At 39.6% G+C, this 16,966-nt stretch overlaps 1 protein-coding gene across 1 annotated transcript; it reads left to right on the top strand.

Moving 5' to 3' along the window:
* LOC117522687 (kelch-like protein 40a) lies at positions 1-15,402 on the top strand. The gene is made up of 6 exons (XM_034184140.1): positions 1-1,159; positions 2,333-2,493; positions 6,705-6,812; positions 9,363-9,548; positions 9,679-9,828; positions 14,815-15,402. Exons 1-6 carry the CDS (start codon positions 53-55, stop codon positions 14,924-14,926), a joined length of 1,824 nt encoding a protein of 607 aa, XP_034040031.1. The 5' UTR covers positions 1-52; the 3' UTR covers positions 14,927-15,402.
* The last annotated feature ends 1,564 nt before the right edge of the window (positions 15,403-16,966 follow it).

The following is a 16,966-nucleotide window of genomic DNA, read 5'->3' as shown; positions in this document are numbered from 1 at the left end:
TCTAAGCCTCTCCTTCTTGCCAAACCCAATCAGGAAACGGCAACAGAGAAAAATGGCTGTGACTATAGACCCGGTGGAGCAGCCACGGATGTACCAACAGACCCTGCTTCAAGATGGACTTTGTGATCTCTTGGATAATGAGAAGTTTGTGGACTGTGTCCTTAAAATCAGGGATAAAGAATTTCCATGCCATCGTTTGGTTTTGGCAGCCAGCAGCCCATTCTTCAAGGCTATGTTTCTGTCTGAACTAGAAGAAAGGAAGAAATGTGAAATTGTTCTCAAGGATGTGGAGCCTGGAATTATGGGGATGATTTTACGCTACTTGTATACCTCTGACATTAATCTGACAGAGCAGAATGTACAGGATGTCTTCATGGTTGCCAACATGTACCAGATCCCCTCTATTTTCTCTGCATGTGTATCATACCTGCAAGATAAACTTGTACTTGGGAACTGCTTGGCTATCTTCAGGCTGGGGATGCTGTTGGACTGTCCCAGGCTTGCTTTGGCTGCTCAAGAGTTAATTTGTGAACGTTACCAGGTTGTTGTCAGGGATCACGATTTTCTCCAGCTTGCCCCGAGTGAACTAGCCATCATTATCACCTCAGATGCCCTCAACGTGGAACATGAGGAGACTGTGTTTGAATCTCTGATGGACTGGGTCAGCTATGATGAGAAAAATCGTCTCCAGACCCTTCCAGAGCTGTTGCACTGTATCCGTTTCAGACTGATACCTTTGGAATACTTCAAAGAGAAAGTAGAGCATCACCAATATATTCAATTTAACCAGGAGATCAAGAGGGAGTTGGATCTTGTCAAGAATGCACACAGAGGTCGTCTCCCAAAGCCCATGAAACCCAGTAGTGAGGATGCAAAGGGGGGAGAAGGCAGTGAGGACGAGGAAGGGTACTTGCCTGGAATACTCAACAACAACCTTCGCTTTGGGATGTTTGAGATGGACCTGATACTTATGATCAGTGACACGGGTACTGTGGCCTATGACCCAGTAGCAAATGAATGCTTTGCAGTCTCAGAATCTGCAGAAATTCCCAAGAACCACTGCAGCCTTGTGACCAAGCAGAACCAAGTGTTTGTTATTGGAGGACTTCTCTACAATGAAGAAGACAAAGATGAACCATTCAGCTCATATTTCCTACAGGTACTGTACTCTGTATAATCAGTACTAAATATTCTAATTCTATTTCTTTCTTTCTTGTGCATTTAATTTACCACAAACCAAAACACAGTTGTGGACACAGTTCAGATAATCAGGTAACAGCTAATTAGCAAAGCAAACCTTTTCCAAAGCCAGTTAGCTTTTCAGTGAACCATTATCAAGCAAATTAGCTTTCAAGCCAGATAACATTTTTGTTTGAATAAAGTTAGTCATCAAAAATGTTTGTAAACCCTAAAATCGAGCATGTTTCTTCTTATTGGACCTTCACTATACCAACACGTGAAACTGGCACGTGTGTGTCAGGATTTGGATTTTTGCTTTGTATATTGTTTATTCTGTTATGTTTAGTTAGATTGGTTTTTTGTTGCTTGATATTCTCTTGCTGGGTTTTTCTGCTTGGGTCTGTCTGTCTCTATCTCTCTTGTCCGTCTCTTGGTTCTTGGTGGTGGTGTTTCACTCTCTCTGGCCATGCCCTTGTTCAGGTGCTTTCCATGCACATCTGTTCCTGATTTGTAGCTTGTCACCTGGGATTATATAAGCTCATTGGTTGCTTTCGTTCCTTGCCAGATTGATGTACCTTGTGCCTTCTCTCCAGCTCTCTTCCTTGCGTTTAGTAGTCCTGCCTACCGTATTGTGTGCCCGACCTCTTGCTTGTTTGATGGACCATGCTTAAGCCTGATGATTTTTGTACTGCTGTGTTTTTTGGACTGCCTACTTTTGTACCAACCTTTGCTATCCACTTTAGTAAAGCCTTTTGTGTGTATTTATTTCTTAATATTTCTTATTTTTAACACTCTGTACTCTGAATAAATTGCATGTTGAATGTAAACTATTGTTTAATTTCAATTATTTATTTAATTATTTATCAACATCTTGACCAAATCTGATCTTGACATGCTACACCTTTTTGAGAACCTCCATTTTTATGCTTTAGCATTTTCAAATTTCAGCTCTTTAGGTCTGGGGGGGAGGGCTAAATATATAATAAAATTTGCAGTTAGCTATGTATCGTTATCACAATTAATTTTTAGTTAGCAGATTAACAGTTAACAAAACTAACTTTTAGGTTAGCTGTGTCTACCACTGATAAAACCAGCATTTATGGAATGAAAAATTTTCCTGTCTTACTCCTTATTTAATTGTCCTTGTCTCCAGTTTGACCCAGTAAGCTCAGAATGGCTTGGGATGCCCTCACAGCCAAACCCGCGATGTCTGTTTGGGTTGAGTGAAGCAGAGAACTCCATCTTTGTTGTTGGAGGAAGGGAACTGAAGGAAGGAGAGCACGCCTTGGACTCAGTCATGATCTACGATAGACAGTAAGCAAGTCCTTTCAACTGTTTGTCCATTACAAATGTCCACAATGGTACAAATACACATTGAGAGTGATTTATTATCTATCTATCTATCTATCTATCTATCTATCTATCTATCTATCTATCTATCTATCTATCTATCTATCTATCTATCTATCTATCTATCTATCTATCTATCTATCTATCTATCTATCTATCTATCTATCTATCTATCTATCTATCTATCTATCTATCTATCTATCTATCTATCTATCTATCTATCTATCTACTTTTGACTGGTAGTGTATCTATTGATCTATATAAATATAGAAAGACAGCCCAGCAGACACACACACACACACACACACACACACACACACACACACACACACACACACACACACACACACACACACACACACACACACACACACACACACACACACACACACACACACACAGTGGGGTAAAAAGTATTTAGTCAGCCCCTGATTGTGCAGGTTCTCCTGCTTAGAAAGATGAGAGAAGTCTGTAATTGTCAACATACAACCCCTGGCAAAAATGATGGAATCACCAGCCTCTGAGGATGTTCATTCAGTTGTTTAATTTTGTAGAAAAAAAGCAGATCACAGACATGACACAAAACTAAAGTCATTTCAAATGGCAACTTTCTGGCTTTAAGAAACACTATAAGAAATCAAGAAAAAATGATTGTGGCAGTCAGTAACGGTTACTTTTTTAGACCAAGCAGAGGAAAAAATATGGAATCACTCAATTCTGAGGAATAAATTATGGAATCACCCTGTAAATTTTCATCCCCAAAACTAACACCTGCATCATATCAGATCTGCTCGTTAGTCTGCATCTAAAAAGGAGTGAACACACCTTGGAGAGCTGTTGCACCAAGTGGACTGACATGAATCATGGCTCCAACACGAGAGATGTCATTTGAAACAAAGGAGAGGATTATCAAACTCTTAAAAGAGAGTAAATCATCATGCAATGTTGCAAAAGATGTTGGTTATTCACAGTCAGCTGTGTCTAAACTCTGGACCAAATACAAACAACATGGGAATGTTGTTAAAGGCAAACATACTGGTAGACCAAGGAAGACATCAAAGCATCAAGACAGAAAACTTAAAACAATATGTCTCAAAAATCGAAAAATGCACAACAAAACAAATTAGGAACGAATGGGAGGAAACTGGAGTCAACGTCTGTGACCGAACTGTAAGAAACCACCTAAAGGAAATGGGATTTACATACAGAAAAGCTAAACGAAAGCCATCATTAACACCTAAACAGAAAAAAAACAAGGTTACAATGGGCTAAGGAAAAGCATTCGTGGACTGTGGATGACTGGATGAAAGTCATATTCAATGATGAATCTCGAATCTGCATTGGGCAAGGTGATGATGCTGGAACTTTTGTTTGGTGCCGTTCCAATGAGATTTATAATGATGACTGCCTGAAGAGAACATGTAAATTTCCACAGTCATTGATGATATGGGGCTGCATGTCAGGTAAAGGCACTGGGGAGATGGCTGTCATTACATCATCAATAAATGCACAAGTTTACGTTGATATTTTGGACAATTGAAAGGATGTTTGGGGATGTTTCAAGATGATAATGCATCTTGCCATAGAGCAAAAACTGCGAAAATATTCCTTGTAAAAAGACACATAGGGTCAATGTCATGGCATAGGGTCAACGTCAACGAGTAGATCTGATTTGATGCAGGTGTTAGTTTGGGGGATGAAAATTTACAGGGTGATTCCATAATTTTTTCCTCAGAATTGAGTGATTCCATATTTTTTTCCTCTGCTTGGTCTAAAAAAGTAACCGTTACTGACTGTCACAATCTTTTTTTCTTGATTTCTTATAGTGTTTCTTAAAGCCAGAAAGTTGTCATTTGAAATTACTTTAGTTTTGTGTCATGTCTGTGATCTGCTTTTTTTCTACAAAATTAAACAACTGAATGAACATCCTCCGAGGCCAGTGATTCCATAATTTTTGCCAGGGGTTGTAGATACACTTCAGTTATGAGAGACAAAATGAGGAAAAAAAAAATCCAGAAAATCACACTGTAGGATTTTTAAATAATTTAATTGTTAACCCTGGTGGAAAATAAGTATTTGGTCACCCATAAACCAGCAACTTTTTTACCCCACTGTATGTGTGTGTGTGTGTGTGTGTGTGTACGTACTTTGATATAAAATCTCAGATACTCAAGCTGCAACTGCAGCCAGAGAAAATACCAACACTGTGATATGTATCAAAATAAGACAGTATAGTAAAACTGTTTCTGTGAAGGCTCTCGGTTGTCCAGGTGGTTTCCATAGTAGAGAATCTTGAATCTTCGACTGGACTGGGTTGCTTGACGCGAGGACATTTTGCTTCTAATCGCAGAAGCTTCCACAGCTAAATTTCCTGCTCTGGTAGTCTGACTTCTGTCTTGACTCTTGTAGAGAAGAATAACAGAAGCCAGCAAACTGGAGTTCTAAACCTAACCAGACCCCTCCTACCAAGAGGCAGACTGCTATTGGCTAGTGACTAACAGTTGCTCTAATTAGCACCTATTGTGCGCTAGTTCGCACCCTCCTAATGACAGGGCAGCTGTCCCTCCTATCGATGGGACTGACGCCTCTCCTGATGCCTCTCCTGACTACTCTCCTGATGACATGAATGACCCATTACCATGAAAAAAGACAGAAACTACTTTGAACTGAGTACCCCATTGTAAACAGGGGACAAAGCGTGTCTCAGAACCCCTCCCCGGTTAAGGCTGGGTTTCAACTGTTTCACATACAATGCTTCCTTCACTCTCATGGTTTGAGAGGGGAGTGAAGGAAGCAGTTTCAGTCTTTTGCTCATGGTAATGGGTCATTCACGTCGTCAGGAGAGTCATCAGGAGAGGCATCAGGAGAGTCATATCTGAAAACCTGATTTCTCATTCTGCAACTGTGTAACTCCGTGGCCATGCAATGACATTGACGTGTGCGTTAGTCTTTTAAAGTTCTCCGTTGCATCTTTATGCAATTTGCTGCAGGAACGGTGGATTTTTCTGGATTAATTTGTCCCTCAATGAGCTTCTTTATATAATCATCAACCTCCAAGCCAAAGGTACGGTATGTACAATTTCCTCTATTAACTGTTGGTCATTTGATCGTCTTTTTCCTACTCCATGTTGTGAAGTTGGTCATATTTGCAGACTTTTCTGCCAAAGGTATTTGATCCATGATCGAAATGAAATCCGTTTGTGCACTGCAAAAACTTTTGAAATATGATGCCAAAGGAAAGGGTGAAACAAGAAAAGTGACAAATCACAGCATTTTGTGGTCTTTGCTTATTCGGTCTTCTGTTTATTCTGTTTGAAAGGGTACCAAATAAATTATCCCTGCATTTCTCCACTTCATATTCATTCACCTGTAGCTCACACTCTGTATAATTTCTTTTCTGTGTTCATGTTGACTGATCTGACAGAGTGGGGAATCCCAGATGCCAGGGCCTATTTTACATGAATTTGCATATTTAAAAAGGGGTGGGTGAAAGGGAGCAGTTTGGTACATTTGCATGTTCGCTCAATTCCACATTGACTGGGATATACAAACAAAACGTGCTTGGATCCATGCGTACGTACATTTTGATATATCTGGATGTCTTAGTTCATTCTGGGTTTTAGCGTATGCCATGTTTCATTAGGAAATCCCCGCACGTCTTTGTACATGAGGCCCCAGGTTACTTTTAGAATCCTAACTAACCAATAGCAGCAGCACTCATGATGTGATGATGACTATGATGTTGATGTTAAAGATAATGGTGATGATCTTGATGATGATGTTCACATCGAGCATGATGTTGATGATGATGATGATGATGGCAACAGTGAAGATGACGTTGATGTTGATGATGACAATGAAGATGTCAGTGATGATGATACTGAAGAGAATGATGATGACAATGGTGATCATGATTATGTTAATAATGAGGACAATGATAATAATAAAGATGTTGAAGAGGAGCATGTTGAAAATACAGCGATGTCAATGAGGATGTTGATAATAATGATAATGATAATGATGATGGTGAAGATGATATGATAATACTGATGGTATTGTATCTATGATGATGATGATGATGATGATAATGATGATATTGTTGACAATCGTAACAACGACACTGATGACAATGGTGATGATAATGATAATGTTGTTTACCTGTTCTTTGTACCCAGGTCATTCAAATGGGGAGAATCTGACCCTCTGCCTTACCAAGTATATGGCCATGGAACTGTGTCACACAATGGTCTTGTCTATGTCATTGGAGGAAAATCTGAGAGCAAGTATGCAACCCTTCATATTGTCTATAGCAGAGGTCTACTAAATAATGGCTTGAGCCATATCTTATCATTAGGAGTTCAAGATCAACAGGGCTGGAAACGGTCCAGCCAGTCCCAGCAATGCTGGAAACCCTATTGTTTTCACTCTGATTTTTATTAGGGGTCTAAACCCGACGAGGGCTGGGGACAATGGTTGCAACACAACATTGTTACCAGTCCCAGCAGGCTAGGAACTCCACTGTTTTTATTTCAAACTAAAGTCATTTCAAATGGCAACTTTCTGGCTTTAAGAAACACTATAAGAAATCAAGAAAAAAAGATTGTGGCAGTCAGTAACGGTTACTTTTTTAGACCAAGCAGAGGAAAAAAATATGGAATCACTCAATTCTGAGGAAAAAATTATGGAATCACCCTGTAAATTTTCATCCCCCAAATTAACACCTGCATCAAATCAGATCTGCTCATTGACATTGACCCTATGCCATGACATTGACCCTATGTGTCTTTTTGCAAGGAACGTTTTTGCAGTTTTTGCTCTATGGCAAGATGCATTATCATCTTGAAAACTGATTTCATCATCACCAAACATCCTTTCAATTGTCCAAAATATCAACATAAACTTGTGCATTTATTGATGATGTAATGACAGCCATCTCCTCAGTGCCTTTACCTTACATGCAGCCCCATATCATCAATGACTGTGGAAATTTACATGTTCTCTTCAGGCAGTCATCTTTATAAATCTCATTGGAAAGGCACCAAACAAAAGTTCCAGCATCATCACCTTGCCCAATGCAGATTCGAGATTCATCACTGAATATGACTTTCATCCAGTCATCCACAGTCCACAATTGCTTTTCCTTAGCCCATTGTAACCTTGTTTTTTTCTGTTTAGGTGTTAATGATGCCTTTCGTTTAGCTTTTCTGTATGTAAATCCCATTTCCTTTAGGTGGTTTCTTACAGTTCGGTCACAGACGTTGACTCCAGTTTCCTCCCATTCGTTCCTCATTTGTTTTGTTGTACATTTTTCGATTTTTGAGACATATTGCTTTAGGTTTTCTGTCTTGACGCTTTGATGTCTTCCTTGGTCTACCAGTATGTTTGCCTTTAACAACCTTCCCATGTTGTTTGTATTTGGTCCAGAGTTTAGACACAGCTGACTGTGAACAACCAACATCTTTTGCAACATTGCGTGATGATTTACTCTCTTTTAAGAGTTTGATAATCCTCTCCTTTGTTTCAATTGACATCTCTTGTGTTGGAGCCATGATTCATGTCAGTCCACTTGGTGCAACAGCTCTCCAAGGAGTGATCACTCCTTTTTAGATGCAGACTAACGAGCAGATCTGATATGATGCAGGTGTTAGTTTTGGGGATGAAAATTTACAGGGTGATTCCATAATTTATTCCTCAGAATTGAGTGATTCCATATTTTTTTCCTCTGCTTGGTCTAAAAAAGTAACCGTTACTGACTGCCACAATCTTTTTTTCTTGATTTCTTAAAGTCAGAAAGTTGCCATTTGAAATGACTTTAGTTTTGTGTCATGTCTGTGATCTGCTTTTTCTCTACAAAATTAAACAACTGAATGAACATCCTCCGAGGCCGGTGATTCCATAATTTTTGCCAGGGGTTGTAAATGTAATTTCCACCACACCATTGCCTTACAATATAAAGCGCCTTGGGGCAACTGTTTGTTGTGATTTGGCGCTATATACATGTGCTCTGATGTCACTGTTTACCTCCATAGAAACTACCCAAACAATCTTTCATACAAACTGTTTAAAGGGACATTACAGTGTTGTGGTGGAAATTACGGCAATAGTGTGGGACAACTACATTTTGTTTAAAAAAAATCACAACAGTTGTATGACACTGAATACCCCAATTATGTTTTGATTATTTTACTGATATTTTATTCAGAGATATTTTAAAACATTAGAAAAAACGTTTCTTTACCATTCATTTTTATCATTGAAGATCAAAAGTCTGGGTGTGGGACAAGCACAAAACGGCAATATTTGCATATAATGATGCTGAGAAAAGGTGAAAAAGTCATCATAGACTACTAGAACAAATTTCTTAACACACTTTCATTGTAAAGATAACTATAAAAGTGTGAAATTTCCCCTTTTTTCTGTTTTTCATACAATATGATCAAAGGACATAATAAGTGCCCGTAGTCTAAGAATCACCCCTTTACGAGTCACATGGGCCTTGCAGAGGGCTTGGGAGGTGGCCTGCAAAGTGGGCTTGATCCCCTGCTGGCAGGTTTACCATATTATTAAAAATAATATTTTTGATTACCTTGACCTCAAGAACATGAAGGACATAGCCTAGGATTGCTGTAACCATAACATTTTTGAAAATAAAATTGCTCGCAGTCATCTTCTTTCAATCACGTGGTACCAGTAATGTATTACATATGAGAAGTTTGGAAGCCAATCATTTCCTAGAATACTTTATCCAGTATGCAGTAGGTATTAGTTTGGGTGTTGCACTGGATATGAAATGTCTTGTTAATTAACATGTTCTACTGAATGTTTTTGCGCAGGAAGTGCATGCGGAGAGTTTGTGTCTACAACCCCACTAAGTTTGAGTGGAAGGACCTGGCACCCATGAAGATAGCTCGGTCCCTGTTTGGTGTGACGATCTACAAAGATCAAATCTTCGTGGTGACAGGTGTAACAGACAATGGGCTCACCAGCACAGCCGAGGTCTATGACATCACCAGCAACACGTAAGGAAAAATGCTTTATGCATCATTATCAGGTGAAACATCTGTCCACAGCAGGGAACTGATGTGTCTTAAAATGACACGTGTTTTAAGGGTTACTGTCTATTACAATGTTATGTAAATTATGTTGCAGATGGTCAGAGTTTACAGAGTTCCCCCAGGAGCGTAGCTCCCTCGGTCTGATCACGATGGGGGGTTTCCTGTATGCTGTGGGGGGCTTCGCAATGATGCCCAGTGAAACCAGTGAGGATCCTGTCCCAACAGAGATGACTGACATCTGGAGGTAACAACCCACGATGCCCCCCACTTTTTTTGTTCCAAATAACTTTGTGATGTGAGCATTGTCAGCACTGTGTTACATTGTGTTATCTTTTTAACAAGTCAGCAAATGATACAGTTTGGAAAGCAGGTTTGCGAGTTACCCACAACACCATAGACATCAGCATACCCACATGTGATACCAGGTTATAGCAGACACTGAAGTTTACAATGGGGACCCACCCCCCACCCCCACGACACCCGACAGAGTCCAACATCTACTATTTACATAAACAAGCTCACTGGTAGTGCAGTAAGGCATAGTAGTCAGCTGATTTTCAAGATCAAGATCAAGCATCCATTATGCATAACATGGATTCGTGACAGTCACAAAAGGTGTGTATTTAGAACAGTTTGTCAAAGTATTTCTGAACCCATGTGGTGATTTCACCACAGAAGCATGCTGATTAGGTGTGCTTCCATGAATGCAAAAGAACACCTAATCAGCATGGCTCTGTGATAACATTTTCAGTGTGAGCTCAGAAATATCTTGACTCTAGGTGGGGAATCAGTATATTTTCTTTTATGTCTTAGTTTTCCCTTTTTATCCACCACCCTTTTCCATTAGTATTTCAAAATTTCATGAGATCATAAAGATCTATACATTTAATCTCTTTTTATTGTTTTCTTTATAAATACATAGAAATAGAAGTTTTATTTGCTCTTCTAATGCAAACACAAGTAGACTTTTGCAAAGCTTCATGAAATGAGCGGCCATTTTGTTTTATGCAAATTAGGGGTGAAGGGGTAAAGATACAGCTTTCCAATAACAATATCTGAATTCAGTAGGTCAAAATACAAAGAAAAGGATGTTTACTTTGCTTTTATAGTACATATACAACCAAAATTGTGGAAATTGGTGGCAATTTTGTTTTATGCAAATTAGGGGGTGAAGGGGTAAAGATACAGCATGCCAACAGCAATTTTTGAACTCAGCAGTTCAAAATGCATCGGAATCAGTCTGCTTTTAACAGAAAATGCCTTGGGCACTTTATACAAGCTTATTTTCTGAAAATGGAACCTTACTACTGGGAACACATTCAACATACCAATGTCATATTTGTTGACTTTAAAATGTTCATGTAACCATCCCTTCACTACTTTCAGAAATCTGGCTGTAAAACTAATGATATGTATTAACAATTTATATTTATTTTGTCAAATTACTTATGACCTCTGAAAGTGGAAGGACTATATAAATGACTGTTGTGAAAGTGACGTGACACGGACCCACAACAGGGGGCGTTAATGAACGGACAATGCATAAGCCAAAAAGTAACAATTTAATGTTGTGAATCGCACAACAACGTACAGACAATAACAATATGGTGGACTGTCAATCATACACCAGGTGACGTGTGGGCAGGCTCGACGATAGAAGACGCCTGGAGAGAGAAGAGCTGGATCAATTCCTAAGGGCCCCTTCACACATAGTACGAATGAGTACAAATAGGGCAAATCACGATGAAACAGCTCATACGAGCGAACCACGAAAACATCAAGCCAATATCCGGAAGGACACGTGGTTGGGCAGGCATGAAAGATGCTGATGTGATGGTTTTCGTGCATGAGTGTGCACAAAACTGTTGCAGTGGGAACACATTGTGAGCAGCTGGAGCATGTGTAACCACATCGCGCAGCTGCTGTAAAAAATAAATAAATGCATGCTACCCACATGCCACGCAGCTCTGATTGCCATCCAGAAACTTTACCACTGCGCTACCATCGCTGTCCTAGAAAAGGTGCTGAAAAATGCCTGAAATCAACAAGGAGATAGACGTATTTAAAAAAATAAAACCACACACTATAAAAACAACATTGCATTTTATTGAGTGGACAATATGAACCGTCTGTTCCTCTGTAGATGACCCATGGTCACAGACATACAGTCATGTAATGACATAAATGATGCAGTGCACTCTTATCATGTCCACATCTACTGGGCTGGCGTGTCCAGCCAGCCCCACTTGTGTGTCGGCCTGACATGCGTGTCCTGTGGACATCGCGCTGCAGGACAGACACCACATCATGTGGAACACAGTTCACGTGGGTGACGTGACATTCAGATCACCCACTGCATGTTATGATCTGACCGTTTGTTTCACCTGGGGCAGCCTGTCAATGTGCGCACTGTGCACTCGCTCGCTGCAGCCTGTCGCAACAGCAATATATGTTTTAATGTATGTCCACATGAGAACAGCAAGCAGACACACGCGTCACAGTGGGCAGTTGTAAGTTCAAGTCCATCCAAACACGGTACATGTTCCCCAGCTGTGACATCCAGAACTAGAGATCTCAACAGCTGTGGCTGTTGGTGGCCACGCCCCCTGTCAGTTCAGCGCACACACCAATGCATCTCTGTTTCTGTGTTATGTAATCATTTCTTTTTGCGGATTGGGGGTTGGGGAGCACAACACACGCGCGATTCACATGCACGGCACATGTGTTGCAGGGGACGCTCAGGCACGCCACAAGTGTGTGGCTGTTTTGCAACGCCACACTCATGGGGGCACTTAAGACAAATTTCACAGCCAGCTCGAAAGTGATCATCTACTCACTGTTTTTGTGCTAACAGAGTGAATGGCCACACATTTTCTAAGTGCCAAGCGAGTGGTGTTAGATGTTCGTGTGCCTCACCTGGAATTTGGCTGACACCTGTTGCGAGAGGAGAGTTTCCTGCCCATTTGGTAATGCCAGTCAACACTGAGCCATCACAAATCGATTATCGATGAGGGGTTCATTCTTCTAGCGGAGAGTGGTGTTCAATGCTAACAAGTAGTGGTTTAAGTGAGTTTTTTACCCCCCCAACACGCAATTATTAGCGTGGCTGTTTAACCTATAACTTAGTGGTGTAAGATGAAAACACTGAACCCTAATGTAGAACTGTCAAGGCAGGCCACCTAACCATGATGATTATGTGATATCAATAGTGAACAGTGACACCACGGCAAATAATAAAAAATAGTGGCAGCTGCCAGTGGTACCCCTCAGCCTGGGTGGCAGAATTCCTGTGGTGTTAGCAAGACTTTTTGGCCTGTGACCTTGGCCTCAAGGTCATCCATTTTTTTAACTTGACAAAGTATTGACCTGATCCACCTTTCCTGTATGTTTGATGAAGTTTGCAGCCGTGCTAACAAGCCAATAGTGGGCGCTAGTGTGCCTTAATTGAGAGAGTGGCAACATGACCAGTCAAAAAAAAAAAAAAAAAAAAATTGGTCACGTGACTCATGGTGCCATCTTGGGTTCAAAATAGTGTTCGCTGTTATCTGTCTGCATGTAAATCCAACTATTTTGTTTATTGATTTGCTGACAATGCTGGGTTGTTGTGCATGTGGATGCACAAATAGACACAGCAAGGGCTTCAAGCTGTACAGATTACCTTCAGATCCAAAGAGAAGAAAAATTTGGGAAAATTAAGTCAGCTGTGTGGGATGGAAGCCAACATCAACATCAAAGTTTTGAGGTAAATTTATTGTTCAGGTCCCATGTACAGTAAAACTCGTCTTAACTGTCATCGTATAAACCAGATACCGTATTTGCAGTCACTGGAGAAAAAAGCCCCAAAGTTTTTGTATTGTTTTCCATGTAATAAACACCATATATAATGGATTTTCGCTCACATTGAGTAAAATGTCCCATCCAAATGCAATTTATTTCCATTAAAACCCCCGAGTGGTCTGGACATGCACAGTAACAGAGGTACAAATTTAAGTTCAGTGCTGACACACTCTGATTTGAGTAAAGTGGGACCGGAGTCTTTTCTGTGATTAAACGCCCAATCGTTTGTTTTTTCCACACCGTGCTCAGACTTGGACCCATAGCCTGGATGTGCATCTGCTAAATCAGACACAAAAGGCTGTGATTTTACACTTTTCTGCTTTTACTCCTTTGTCTGCCACCATTTTGTAATCATTTTGCAGTGCACACGCTGATTAAAAATGGATCAGAAAAGCCCGCAACTTTACAACACAGAGTCTGAAAAAGAGGAAATTGTACAGCTTACCTTTGATTTGGAGGTGATGTTTGTAGAAAGAAAAGCTTGCTGAGGGTCAAATTAGTCCAGAACAAAGCATAATCCAGAGACAGAGAACTTGAAAACTATCATGCACGTCATTGCATGACACGGAGTTACAGAGCTGCAAAAGCATAAAATCACGCTTTAATTTAATAAATCATAAACTGTAAATGTATGTAAATTTGATCGCTTAACTATTTTTATATTTATTGTGGTAGCACCTGTACCTGGATGTGTTGCTGTATGTGGTTAAATGATTTTAAAAAATCTTGAAAACATAAAAGGTTCATTCAGCACAGTTGGAACCAAATGGCGCCATGTTCTGAGTTGACGCCACTCTCTCAATTAAGGCACACTAGTTGGCGCTGCCCACCTGCCCAGCTGCTGGGGTGACGACAAAATGTAAAAACCAAATGTAAGCAGTGATCATACCACTTACATTTTAAAATGTGAGGCATACATAACTCTGTTTTATCCCCCTGAAGAACCATTTATTTTCATTCGACATCAATGTTTTCACCATAAAATTGCTGACAGTTGTGATGATATGAGGGGGATGTGGGCCCCAGCGCAATCCAGTGCTGTATTTGAAAGTATTGTGGGCCCTCGTTCAGTCCCAGCCCCCAGCGTGGTCACATTACCAGCTTACCACTATAGTCATGCCACAGCCATGATGATTTTTGCATTATAAAACAATACTGGACTGATTAAAAATGATTTTGTCACATGTAAAAATAGAGTTCCACTTTAAAGACCTCACTCCATGAACATCTTGTTTTACTCCAACCACCACAATGGGGTTGAGGCAAAAGTACAAAAATGGTGTTTACTTATGGACCTGATTGTATTTGCTTTAATTTCAAAGCACTGCTGGTCAAATAAAGCGTGAACATGTATTTATGATTTGATGTGACATGCTGACATTGTTTCCCACAGGTATGATGAGTCAGAGCAGTGCTGGAATGGGATTTTACGAGAGATTGCCTATGCAGAGGGAGCCACTGTTCTTCCTGTGCATCTCAATACTCTGCGTCTCACCAAGTTATAACCAGCAATTCCAAAATTTAAAAGGTATCAAATTCAATGGGTGTACTGTGCTATCTTCAACAGCATCTTCGGGTACAAAACATTTAACATATTTTAATTGTTCTCCATAGCCAAAACAGAATTTTTTCTATTTTAAATCATGTAATAAAGGCATGCCAAATCTATTTTATATAAAGCTGAGTTTCATTTACTACATGATTTATTTCTTACATGATAAATTGTTTGTATTAGTTAAAGCAGAAATAAAAAAAATGTGTCATTTTCATCGAGTTGATGATCTTTCAGCTTTCAGACATCAAAGACATAGTGCAAATGATTTTATTCACCTGAAATTTGGTTCAGTAACATCTTTACAGCTGATTGTATGTATTGTACAGTAGGTAATGGCATTGAACAAATATGTACACATTTACACAGCAACAAGTGAAGGTCACTTATTTTGTATATAAGGACAAAATGCAAATTCACAAAGTGAAAAACTTTATGTAAACAGTGAGTTCCAGTAGACTCCTGTGAACAATAATTCACAACTACAAATCAAAAGCAAATTCTTTAGATATATTTACAGATTAATAATACCAACAGCACTGTGTGATGTGACATATTTAGTCTGTGGTGCCTTCAGTTTTATACAGAAGGGGAACGAATGATTGCAAGAAAGAAATGGGGGAAAAAACAGACAAGAAGCAACAATAAAAAGTAACAGTCAGGAGAAGAGTATGAGGGAGACCTATAAGGGAACCGTACAGAAGGGGAACTAATGATTGCAAGAAAGAAACGGGGGAAAAAAACAGACAAGAAGCAACAATAAAAAGTAAAAAAAAAAAAAAAGTAACAGTCAGTATGAGGGAGACCTATAAGGGAACCGTAACCTTTTGATGTGTTTTGTGAGACTGTGTTTTTGAAATGAGTGTATCAAAATGAATAAATGTATGCATATATATTTGTATCTTTGACATTTAATAGCCTTTACTGTAATAAATGGATTTCCAAATTCAGCATTTATACTGACTATATTGCAGGACCTGTGCTTCCATATCCATCTGATTTTTTTGAAGATCTTATGCATAACAATAACATATATTAAAACGCAGAGATATGATATACAATGTATCCACAAAGTAATTCACAGCACTTCACTTTTTCCACATTTTGTTGTTATAGCCTTATTCCAAAATGGATGAAATTCATTTTTCCTCAACATTCTACACAGAGAGCAGAATGTTCCAGAAGGACAACCATCTCTGCAGCAATCCACCAATGAAGCCTGTATGGTAGAGTGGCCAGACCGAGGCCACTCCTTAGTAAAAGGCACATGACAGCCATACATGGCAGGCCATGGCAGAAAAAAAAAAAATTGTTGTCATTAGGGGTGTTGTGAGTAGAATTTTGAGGGAAACAAATTAATTTACTCCATTTTGGAATAACGCAGTAACATAAAATGTGGGGAAAGAAGCGCTCTGAACACTTTCTGGGCAGGGGTGGTGGCCAAGTGGTTAGTGCGCTTGGTTTCAGTATGTTTCCCCTGCCACAGCTCCATTTAACGTGGAGTTGTGTCAGGAAGGGCATCCGGCATAAGACTTGTGCTACATCAAATTCCAGATTCACCTTGGATCCACTGTGGTGGCCCAGTGTGAAAACAAGGGAGTAGCCGAATGGACTTACTTTTTACTGCAGGTGATTCTGACTGTGGCTGTTCTTGATCTGCTTTCAAAATGTGACTCATATAACAAACATATTCTGAATTACAAAGGCGGTGCTCCTAATCAGCTTGAACGGAATACAACCAGAGTCTGGGTACCTGTTAGACATTATGAACTTCTGTGTTATTTTTCGCCTAATTCAATAAATTTGTTTGTGATTTTTATTTGCTTTATTCAATTGTATATCTTTTAAATCATCATGTGATCTGTGGCATAATAGTTACATCTGAAACTAGAATGAGTGTAATGAGTATTAATAATGCAATACATCTGGACCGAAAAAAAAAAAAAAAAAAACCAGCAAGACACAACAAAACCCATCCCCAATAAATCAGGAC

This window comes from Thalassophryne amazonica, chromosome 12 (genome assembly GCF_902500255.1).
Source record: "Thalassophryne amazonica chromosome 12, fThaAma1.1, whole genome shotgun sequence".
NCBI classification, from domain to species: domain Eukaryota; kingdom Metazoa; phylum Chordata; class Actinopteri; order Batrachoidiformes; family Batrachoididae; genus Thalassophryne; species Thalassophryne amazonica.
This window is presented reverse-complemented; position numbering and strand designations above follow the sequence as displayed.